The 11,339-nt window shown below is 49.3% G+C and overlaps 2 protein-coding genes across 3 annotated transcripts; both read right to left on the bottom strand.

Moving 5' to 3' along the window:
• Positions 1-235: 235 nt before the first annotated feature.
• On the bottom strand, positions 236-3,930 carry LOC101155569 (claudin-19-like). Of its 2 annotated transcripts, XM_020700447.2 has the most exons (7): positions 3,619-3,930; positions 2,330-2,388; positions 1,933-2,183; positions 1,243-1,407; positions 1,091-1,172; positions 916-1,020; positions 236-816 (listed from the first exon to the last, which is right to left on the bottom strand). In XM_020700447.2, exons 3-7 carry the CDS (start codon positions 2,147-2,149, stop codon positions 726-728), a joined length of 660 nt encoding a protein of 219 aa, XP_020556106.1. In that variant the 5' UTR covers positions 2,150-2,183; positions 2,330-2,388; positions 3,619-3,930; the 3' UTR covers positions 236-725. The 2 variants fall into 2 exon arrangements, with proteins under 2 accessions (XP_020556106.1, XP_004085085.1); XM_004085037.4 differs by lacking the exon at positions 2,330-2,388 and having other exon boundaries at positions 3,619-3,929.
• A 342-nt stretch (positions 3,931-4,272) lies between these two features.
• Positions 4,273-10,343, bottom strand: parl (presenilin associated rhomboid like). Its single transcript, XM_004085036.3, has 10 exons — positions 10,186-10,343; positions 8,978-9,194; positions 8,773-8,913; positions 8,644-8,692; positions 7,923-8,018; positions 7,698-7,847; positions 7,532-7,602; positions 5,687-5,788; positions 5,511-5,608; positions 4,273-4,643 (listed from the first exon to the last, which is right to left on the bottom strand). Exons 1-10 carry the CDS (start codon positions 10,236-10,238, stop codon positions 4,526-4,528), a joined length of 1,095 nt encoding a protein of 364 aa, XP_004085084.1. The 5' UTR covers positions 10,239-10,343; the 3' UTR covers positions 4,273-4,525.
• Between the last annotated feature and the right edge of the window lie 996 nt (positions 10,344-11,339).

An 11,339-nucleotide genomic window follows, 5' to 3' on the forward strand; every position in this document is an offset into this window, starting at 1 on the left:
CGTTTATTCTGGAAAGCGAGTTTACATTCATCAGCATGTGAGAACGATGGAGGACATGAAGAGGGCGGGGCTCACAACAGAATGGGAAGGTCCAGTTCTGTGTTCTGGGTCTGAACCAACAGAACCCGTTCAGAAAGCTGTTTCATTTTAAAGAAAGTTCCTCTGGGTTTGGTCCCCCCCCCCTGCCCGTCTCCCCTACAATGGAACAGATGACCCCAACCCCCCCCCCCCCCCCCCCCCCCCCGAACCCAGAAGGGGTCGGTAAGTCCGGACAGAAGGTTCTGATCTCATGACATTGATGGATCTGAAACCTCTGAAGGATCCGTCCAGAAAGGGGAGCTGAAACTGGATTCAGAGGAGAAATGTCGCCTCCTGGTGACCAAAGACGAAAACTGCAGTTATTCTGGTTCCACAGAACCATAACAAAGAACCACAACAAAGGAAGACAAACATTCTGTTGGTAAATAAATAACCCATCAGCTGACAGAACTGAGCCCCCAGGTGTCGCATGAGGCGGGGTCCCACGGGGTCAGACGGGGTAAATGGGGTCAAACGGGGTCGGATGGGGTCGAACGGGGTCAGACGGGGTCAGACAGTGTAAATGGGGTCAGATGGGGTCGGATGGGGTCAAACGGGGTCAGATGGGGTCAGACGGGGTCAAACGGGGTCGAACGGAATAGGATGGGGTAGAACAGGGTCAGATGGGGTCAGACGGGGTCAGATGGTCAGACGTAGGCCTTGGCACTGCTGCTGTCTGAGGCGGGAGCGGCTCTGTAGATGCTCGGGCCCCTGCTGCTCCTGGGGAGGTACAACGCCCTGCAGGAGAAAACCACAGCAAACACATGAAAGTCGGTAGAGTGGGGGGCATTTTTACGCCTGGGGGGCAAAAGAAGCGTGATGTGGACGGGTGTTTACTGTGTAGCGGTCCCCCCACAGGTGGAGCAGCACAGCATGGACCCCCCTAGAATGGCCAGTCCCGCCGCCGCCCAGCCCAGGTACAGACCAGTTCCCAGCTCGAACCTGCAACACAAACGTGGTGAGCAGCAGCAAGGTAGCCCACACCCCGACCCCCACCCAGCGCCGGACTGACCGCATCCCCGGGTACAGCGGGTTGTAGAAGTCCTGGATGACTCTGGCGGCGTACCAGGAGATGGCGGTGAGCGTGAACACACCTGGGGGAGAGCAGGAGCGGTCAGAGCCGCCCCACACTGACCTGAACGTGGCGGTCAGTCTGATAGTCACCTGACAGCAGGAACAGGACCCCCCCGCTCAGAGCCACCTGCTCCTTGACCTTCTCCGACGTCCGGCCGATCTTGGTGCACTTCAGTCCGAGGATGGAGACCACAATGGCGACGAGGCCGAGCAGCAGGGACAGGATCATCAGAGCTCTGCAGGTCTGGATGTGAGCTGCGTTTGCCCCCGGGGGCAGAAAACAGGAACAGAGGGGATTATGGGGCTTTTGCTCATCACAGCCAATGAGCAACCTCGACTTCAGGAGAAGGTTAGGGAGCACAGGTTCCAAACCACGAACACCAGGAGCTTCAAACCAGACTGCAGGTTCTGGAGAAGCTCATCAGAAGGTCCAGGGAGGGGCTTCAGAACCAGAGGAGAACCGGTGACCACAGAACCGGATCCTCTGAGTGGATCTTCATCGGGAAGCTTCGTTCAACCCTCAACCGTTAAGACGGTCAAACGTCTGTGAGCAGAACCGAGGCCCCGGCCTCCCCTGGTCTGGAGGAACCGTCAGATGTCCTGATCCAGCTACCTTCACCGTTTCTCCGTGGATCAGCAGCAGCAGCTGTCTGAATTTTTCACGTGGTCTGGCTGTATCTGCAGACTCTGGTGGTCTGAGAGTAGAAACCTCCTTCCATGTCCCATGGAGAAGGTCAGAACATCTGAGGGAACACAGAGTCGGTGCGAGGAATTGCTCACCTGACAGTCCCAGGACCGTCTTGAACTTGCTGCACTGGACCGACCCCAACGCCGTGGCGGCGCAGCTCATCCACAAACCCTCAAACTGCCACTGGCTGGTGGTGACCGCCTCCACGTGACTCTTCATCTTCCACGTGTGCGAGGAGGTACTGCTGGACTGCAGACACCAGGACAGCACGCCCAGAACCAGACCCACCAGCTGCAGGCCCACCGCCATGACGCCCGACGTCCTCAAACTCACCTGAGGTCACCTGGAAACAAGGAGCGGTTGGTGAAGGTGATCTGATGGCGGATCCATGGAGGCTCCTCTGCAGAGGCAGTTCTGACAGTCGGAGCAGACGTGGATCCAACACAGAACCTTCAAGCCCTGATGAAGACTCTGGATGAAGGTCTTCACCTCTTTGATTGTGTGGACTCAGCCTGAAGCTGCTTGAAGCCGAGACGAAAAAACTCAAACTATAGCAGAAATAGAAAAAGCTGAGTCATGGAAACGCTATGGCGGTTTGATTCACAGGTTCCGTGTGGCGGGAAAACAGGGTTTTACAGCCATTGACCGTATCACAGACCTGGACTGATCCAGTCATCCACTGAAAATGGTTCATTCCAGCTGCAACCAAATGAAGTCAATTCATCGCCATTTTCTTCCCAATACCAGCGCCGCCATGTTGGAGCCAGAAGCCGTCAGTAAGCAGTGATTGGTCCGAGTCGGTCTGAGTCATCGTTTCTCTGGCAACCATTCCTATCAACCAGGATTGAGGTTTTAGGAGGGCCACGCCCCTACCACTTTGAAATGGGTTACACGAAATCTGTCAATCATTTTGAACGTTGGCTGTTGGAACACCAGGGGGCGGGGCCACTCAGTCCACTTCTCAGATACAGTCAATGGAACAAACTCATACAAGACAAGAGTCATAAATAAAATAAATAAAATTGTAAGTTGGATTCTGTGGGACATTTTATTCTGAAAAACCTGTTTCCTGTCTTCTTTCCAATGATGGGTTTTTGTTTCAGTGAAACTCAGCTACAGTTTCCGACTGAAACTCTATTTTTTTCTGAGTTTACGGCTTGTTTTTTCAGAAAAGCTGACTTTTTCTAGTAATCTAACTAATTCTGTGGGTTTTTTCAGGTTTGCATGCTTTGACACTCATACAGTGGTGTTTCTCATTGTTTGTCTAATAAATAATACATTTCTGCAGCTTCTTTTCTGTGAAGCTTCTACATCACTGGTGCCAATTCAGGAAGAAGATCCAATGTGGTAGAACTTGGGTCGAGTTGGGTCGAACAGAACCTGGAAGGGTAAACGCTGGAAAATGAGGTTCGGTTCTGCAGGAGGAAGAACTTTACTCTGAAAGGGTTCATCCCAATCAAAACTTCCTGCTGGTTTCTAAATCTCATTTGATCCGAACAGAAACTACAGAACCAAAGAACTGAAGTTCTGGTATCGTTTGCACATCCATGTTCTCGTCACGCCTGAGGAATTGAACCCTCGTGATCATAGCGCTCGTCTGAAGGAGTAACTTCACGTGAGAACATGGAGTTCTAGAGTCTGTGGTTCTCTGGTCATTTTTGGTGTGAACCGCCAAACGCTGACCTCCTACTGAAGGTCCGGAGCAGAGCGGTCCGGTTCCGCTCGAGCCTGAGCTCCTCACTTTTCTCTGGCAGAAAGGGACTCGGATCACGTCTTACCTTCTGCTTACGGAGCTCCGCTCTGGTCTGCAGCTCGGGTTCCTGCGTTTGGCGGTCTGACTGGACCCACGGCGCTGGTGGACTCCGACCTCTGAACACACATCGGTATCGACCTCCAGGAATGCCAGTTTCACCTGCAGCTGTTTGCTGGTTTTGGCTCCAACAGCAGTTTCAGCTGAACCGTCCGGTTCTGCCACAGTAGAACCAGGAAGAGAACCTGGGAGCAGATGTGACGGAGGCAGCAGCAGAGGAACCTGTCAGTTCTTCAGGACCCAGATGGAACCGTTGGTGGACTTCAAACTGACGGCAGTGTTTGTCCCAAAGTTTCTGTTTACTCTGGGACAACTCTGACCGAGTCCCCCCCAGAGCACAACACGGCTGAGCGTCAGCGCCATGTAGAACACAGGAACGACCCATAACCGAAATGTAGTGGAGCGAAAGTTCCTCACATTCTGAAGAACCATGATGTGGTTCCTCCAGGAGAACCTGCTTCCTTCGTCCAGAACCACCAAAGCTGTCATTAAGAAGCTCTGGTTCTGATCAAAACAGCTTCAGCTTCCAGAACCAGCATTTCGGTTCTTACTAGCAGAACCATCTCAACCCGCTTGACTCAGAACTCAACATTTTTACAGACAAACAGACGAAAACATTTAGATCCTTTTCAGCTTTTATTTTGAAAGACAACCAACAGTCATAAATAGGTGGGCTGAGGAGGTGGAGCTCTGAGACGGATCCATTCTTTGGTCAAACCAGAACTCAACTGACGAGGAAGAGCCACATTCAGGAGAACATCCAGAGTTTGTTCTAGTGCAAACACAGACGAGTCCGTGATCTTCCACCAGGATCCTAAACAGTTTTTTCGGCGTTACGCCTTCATTCAGAACCGACAGTCCGGTGTTCACAGCGTCTACACGGCTCCTCCACCTGCTCCTCCTCCTCCTCCTCGCGTCCTCAGATCGTGCCAAAGTTTCACAAAAGGTTCTCGGTTCTTCCAGATGAGTTCATGACCAAACAGGATGTACCAGCTGGAAAGAGGCGGAGTCAGGTTAGAGAAACACCCGGATCCAACACTGACACCTACAGGACACTCAGAGAATGGCTCCGGAGAACCACAGAACCACCGTTCTCTGGGTTCTTCCCTGGGAATTTCATGATGATGACAATTCAAAGACAAGATTGTTAAAAACATCCCAGAATAATTCTGAGGAAACACGAGTGACAAATGAAAACCTGTCGTGGGTTTGCTTTTGCGCTACGCTGAGCTCATATTGGTTCAAAAGGTTTTAGGGAGAGAAGAACATAAAGAGGCGAAGCTGTGAGAGGAGGTCGCCATTACAAAGCTCTGCAGATGTCTGCGTTCTGTTTGCCCCGATGAAGACCTTCACCAGCAACGATCTTCATCATTTAGCAACGACTAAGAAAACGATGGAACCTTCAGGACCAGAGAAGGAAAGTCTCAGTAGAAACGTTTCTTTTTGTCGTGACATCACAAAACGTCTCATGACATCACAAAAACCGTCTCATGACATCACAAACGTCTCATGACATCACAAAAACCATCTCATGACATCACTAAACCGTCTCATGACATCACAAAAACCATCTTATGACATCAGAAAAACCATCTCATGACATCACAAAACCATCTCAAGACATCACAAAAACCGTCTCATGACATCACAAAACCATCTCATGACATCACAAAACGTCTCATGACATCACAAAAACCGTCTTATGACATCACTAAACTGTCTCATTACATCACAAAAACCGCCTTGTGACATCTTAATCTCACGTCACTGAAACCGGAGCGTCGTGGTCAACTAAAGGCGGCGTCTGATAGAGTTGGGAGGAGGAGGAAGAGATAAAGATCAGCTGCTCCTCAGACTCACATTCCAAACAAGGCTCCTCCTAAATGAGCAGCGTGGTCGAAGAACTTCCATCCCAGCACCAACCCGGCCGTATCCATGGCAACGATGGCCTTCAGAGCCTGAGGAGCAAACAAAGGTGACGGATGTGAAAGGAGGCGGGGCTTAAGAGGGCAAAGAAGGAGGGGGGGGGTTCTTACATTGGCAGCGGTGAAGGTGAACATGGGGAGGAAGATGATGGCTAGCTTAGCCTCAGGCATTTTGGTGCAAACAACAGCCAGGATGGTCATGATGGCTCCAGACTGAAAACACAAAACACACCCACCTTTGGTTTGGGGGCGGGGCTTATACGAGTCTCAGCAGGATCCTCAATAGCTGCCTGGCTCCCGATCGGCTGTGTGGTCTCTGGCATCAGTTGCTATGGTTACCAGGAATTGGTACCTACACTTACCTCAGGTTTGAAAACGGTACAGAGTGGAGCCAGGTGAATTCAACAGGTAACCACTAGAGGGCCGGTTTCACATTCAGTCTCTTTTGACGGCAGTTTCTCCAACTTCACCTCAGAAATACACAAATTTACGTCTGTATGCCGTTTTTACCTCCGGGACTAGGGATGGGTACCGTGCCCCGGTATTGAACCCGCCCCGGGGCCACATTCTTCAAGACCGCAGTATCGTTAAGATCTGACCTGAACGGTTCTGCTATCGGTACTGGAGAAGTTACTTTTTCTTTTTTTTTTGTCCCACAAGCGTTTTCTGCCATATTTCACTCACCAAGTCAGTCAATTTTCCATTAATTAATGATGATATTAATTTCGGTATTCTCGTTGAAGCGGAGAGCTCTGTCTGTCTATTTGTGTGCACGGGGGCGGAGCTGTTGTTCAGACGGCACGCGACGCGCGCACACACACAAGACAAGGCAGCGCACACAGTCAGTGGCGATCTCGTAGGGGACACGTGAGCGCCCTAGAATAAGAACACCCGTTTCTGCGTTAAATTAATGAAGTTTGCATCAAGGAGCCCCTACCATGCCGTCACCTTGCTGCTACGATGACCGTTTGTTGCAACACACTTGTAGAACACGCTGGGGCGGCGTTTTCTACACAAAACAAACATGTAGAGAGGCGTGGCTTAGATTCACCGCTTATGATTCCAGACCCGCGACAAACTATCAGCTGCTTCCTAATACTTAATAATAATTAATGACTAATGATAGTTGTCATCCGTAAAATTAATATAATTTATTGGCTTTACTGGATTTAAATAAAAATAAATAATTAGAAAGGAGTCTGCATCAAAGTGAATTTGTTTCCATCATCTCACTCAATCCTAACACTGGTGTTTGACAGACAGAAAAGTCTATTCAAGGTTGTGGAAAATGGACAAAAGATCAAAGGAAACATCACTCTCATAAAGAATACAAATAATTAGATTAAATAATTTAAATGAATATCCGGTCTGGAACATTCACATGTATAAAGTAAAAGTTTTTGTTAAAAAAAAGTGTTGTTGCATAGTGAGGAAATAAAACACTTTATGTTCTTAATTTGTTATTTATTTATTTTTCGTCCTCAAAAACTATCGATAAGAGGATCCGTTAAAATACCAGATCGATAAGCAGTATCGATAAGAGTAGTAGTACTGTTAAAACCTTAACGATACCCATCCCTATCCGGGACCAACCAACTGGATCTAAATCTCTGAGATGGAAAATGATGCTAAAATGTGGGCGTGGCCTGTTGACTGACAGCCTCAGCTCTAGAACAAACATCCTTCATCTCCAGGGGAGACCCGCCCATTTTTGCACAGGTAGGTGATTGATGATGTCACATCCTGTGTCGAGCACAGAACTCAGAAGAGCCCAAAAGCAGGCAAAGGGGTCCGGTCCCCCAAACCCTCAGGGTTCTGGACCGTCCAGCAGCAGCCGCTGTGAGCTTTACCCAGGCATGAAGGAGAACCAACACTTCCATTCTTAATTCTAGAACGTTCTCCTGGTTCTGATGCTCTCCTCAGCACCACATCTACTTCAGGAAAAGTTCTGCTCACCGCTCCCAGAGACGGGCCGAACCTCCCTGTGGCCATCTTACCCACGTAGCTGACGAAGGAGGAGACGACACCTGGACACAGGAAAGCATGGTTTCCATGGGAATGCGGCTTGTTGTCATGGTAACATCAGTCAGGACGCCTGCAGCGACACGGCGGTCCTTCTCACCTGCAGACAGGTAGACGGCCATGAACTGCTCCCGGCCCAGCATGGAGACGGCGCTGCTGGAGAAGCTCCAGAGGACGTACATGTTGGCAGCCATGTGGAAGAAGGAGAAGTGGCTGAAGGTGGAGAGGAGCATCGGGGAGCAGAGGGTCTCTGGTGGAACAGACGGCGGTTAAAACGTCCCAGCTGGACCTGAACGCACCGCAGGAAGAGGAGGGGCACACTCACTGGAGGCGGGGTTGGAGGTGAAGTACTTGACCATGGAGCGCTGCAGGGATGGGACTCGCCAGCACAGGAAGACGGCGGCGTTGACGGCGATGATTCCTGAAGAGGACCAGAACATTTATCCAACAGCAGGTCCGTCTGAGGAGAAACTCGGGAAAAACATCCAGTCAACAACGTCTGACTGAAGCTCGGGGGCGGAGCTGAGTAGACGGCTTTGAAAAGACCAGAACCGTCACTGCAGTGTTGAGGACTCTGCAGGACTTCAGACCTGGACCTGCGGGACTCCAGACCTGGACCTGCGGGACTCCACACCTGGACCTGCAGGACTCTAAACCCGGACCTGCAGGACTCTAGACCTGGAACTGCAGGACTCTAGGCCCGGACCTGCAGGACTCTAAACCCGGACCTGCAGGACTCCAGACCTGGAACTGCAGGACTCTAGGCCCGGACCTGCAGGACTCTAGGCCAGGACCTGCAGGACTCTAAACCTGGACCTGCAGTACTCTAGACCTGGACCTGCAGTACTCTAGACCTGGACCTGGAGGAGCACCAGAGCGGAGCGGCTACTCCTGCATCCACAGACGCTCCTGAAGGAACAGGAGAACGTCCCGGAGGTTCTCAGTGGCAACGGGACTCAGGCGGTTCCGAGGACCACTGAGGGTCACATGACCACAGTGCTGCAGTTATACAAAAGACACGTCAGGTAAAAGGCAGGTGGACTCACCTGTGACGGTCCTCTGGCCTTCACTTAAGCTGTTCCACCAGTGGTTAACCTGGAAATCAAGCAGCCAATCAGAGGCCTCCTCTTGAGGAGCTCAAAGAAAAGCTCCGATGGACCAGGTTCGGTTCTTGCCTCTTTGCGGAGGTCGCCCCGTTTCTGAGGGCGGACTTTATCCAGCCAGTCGGTTCGGATCTCGTCGAAGTAGCCCTGGACTCGGGACTTCAGAGACTCGTACTGCCAGACGGCCGCCGCGCCGAAGGAGCAGCCTGTAAACTGACCTGGAGTTAGTGACATCCACCCGGAGGTCGTCCCGCGGCAGACGGGGAGCGCCACCTACCCCCACCGTGAAGAGGAAGGGCCTGACCAGCCGGCCGAAGGCCCGCGGAGGGCTGGGCGGAGCCTGCTGCTCCCAATGAGGCGGGGGCGTCCGGCGCTGAACTGCGGCCTCAGGGGGCTCGGTGTGGGCGGGGCTGAGCTCCTCCTCCGCCTTCCTGCTTTCCGGTTTCTTGGAGGCTTTTTTGAAGCCGCACCTTTGCTGGAGGCTGTGAGGCCACCTGCAGGACAGACGGAAAACCGCAGCGTTAGGGAGGAGCAGCGGGAGGAACCACAAACACCGCCATTACCGGACCGAACCAGAACCACGCCAAGATTCTGATCCAGAGCAAACAGGGAACAAAAACAGAGTTCAGGTGGCAGCTCAGCTGACACACACCGCCAAAATAAAAGTTTGTGTTTGTGGAAAAAAGTTTCTCCTTTTTTTTTTGCTTTTTTCACATTTCTGTGGGAAAAATCGACGACTTGGAGTCAAAAACCCCAAATTATTGGGAACTGACCACAGAAAATGTTCAGAAGTTTCAAGTCCAAAAGTGATTAGAAAGTTTAAAACATCAAAAGATAAAGTTATTTAAAAGAAATCAAAGCACTCTGACGATTTATATGCTTTAAAAATACATAAATATTCAAGTTTTATGATAAAAGAATAAAACTACTCAGATCAGAAAACATTTTACATACATTTAAATATTTATAGAATTTATATACTTTTACTCTCCAGGATTTTAAGTCTCTAATCTTTAATTGTTTTAATCTCACCAATGTAAGATACATGTACCATATATAGGTTTATGGTATAGTCGCCTACGTTAAACTTTTATGTCTTTTAGGCGGCAATAGCTATAGTATTTTATATAAGTTTTAGATATTTGGCAATTTTATGTATTCTCTGAAAACTTTAATTTTTATTCCTGTCTTTTATTTCTCTGGTGTTATTCTGGCAAACTTATTCTGTAATAATAAACTTCTTCTAAAATAATTGGTTTTATTTTTCGACCAGTTCGGAATGGCGGTACGTGAAACCGGTTCCAATGGTTCCGGTTCGGTTTAAGGATCTCTCATTTCTATCTCGGACCTTCATGTTTTGTTTTTATCCCTCCGCCGGAAGTGGAAACTTTACAAAAATAAAGGCCAAAGCGGAGCCAGGCACAGCGGGACGGAGGCTCCTCCTAGGCCGGGACCGGAGGCTCCTCGCCCGCTGCGGGGACTCACCTGCCTCCCCCTCCGGTCAGCCTCCAGAGAGCGGAGCAGCTCCTCCACGCCATCCTGAACGAACCCGGTCCGTTCACGCAGTCCGACCGGAAACTCGCATCGGGTCATTGCGACGAAGACGACGGCGCGACAGCGCCACCTGCCGGATGGGAGGTAAAGCAAAGACGTTATTGTCATTATTGTAAAAAGTTATTTTCTCCACAAAAAGCTAAATTATAAGGAGAGGAAAACATATAAAACCTAATGAGAATTTTTAAAGTCACGATTCTGTGCAAAAAAACTGAAGCCATGAAAATGATGTATTCTTTGTTTTCATCAAAAGGTCTATTCAAAGAAGAATTAAAAGAAAATTTAAACAAAAGGTCAGAACTTCAATTTCTCAAAAACAAACAACAGAAATTCCCTTAAAAACTAAAACTAAAAGAGAGAATTCTGGAGATGAGCAAAAATAAAAAACAAGTGTCAGAATTCCTCTAAAAGCCTGGAGTCTGTGTGGAAGAAGTCAGTATTTGAAAAAATGATCATAAACGTTAGAAGTCTCAATAAAGGAAAAATACAGTTTGGATTGTGAGAAGATGAACGTTGTTATCCATCCAAAGTGACCGAGTACCTCGTCTCTGCTCCTGCTCCTACACCTGGCTGTGGTTCCTGTCTCCGGCTCGACTCGCGCCCCTGACTGTCCCCCCAACCACATCTGGATGAAGCTCGTCTGCTGGACTTTATATATGTAGTTGTAGAGTTAGATAAGTTAATTCTTCTCTCAGAGTTCTGGTAAATCGCCTGTCCGTCCTGGGGGAGGATCCCTCCTTCATGTGGACACCACTGAGGTTTCTTCGTTTTTTTCTGGAATCCGTTTTTTTTAGGAGTTTTTCCTTACCGCGAAGGGGGGTCTAAGGGCAGAGATGCCAGTATAGCTTAGTCAGTTTGTTAGTTCATTTTAGTATTTTCCTATTGAACTCTTTGTATTCGTGATCCTTTTGAGTTCATGTTTCACGTTTTCAATTACGGATACGAAGCCCATCGAGACGACTGTTGATGTGAAATTAGGCTTTACAAATAAAATTGAATTGAAATTGAAAAGGGATCAAGATAATACTAAATAAATAAGAAATAAAACACGTTGCTCAATAAAAAACCCAGTTTAATTAATTTGC

The sequence above is a fragment of the Oryzias latipes genome, chromosome 13, assembly GCF_002234675.1.
Source record: "Oryzias latipes chromosome 13, ASM223467v1".
Taxonomy (NCBI): domain Eukaryota; kingdom Metazoa; phylum Chordata; class Actinopteri; order Beloniformes; family Adrianichthyidae; genus Oryzias; species Oryzias latipes.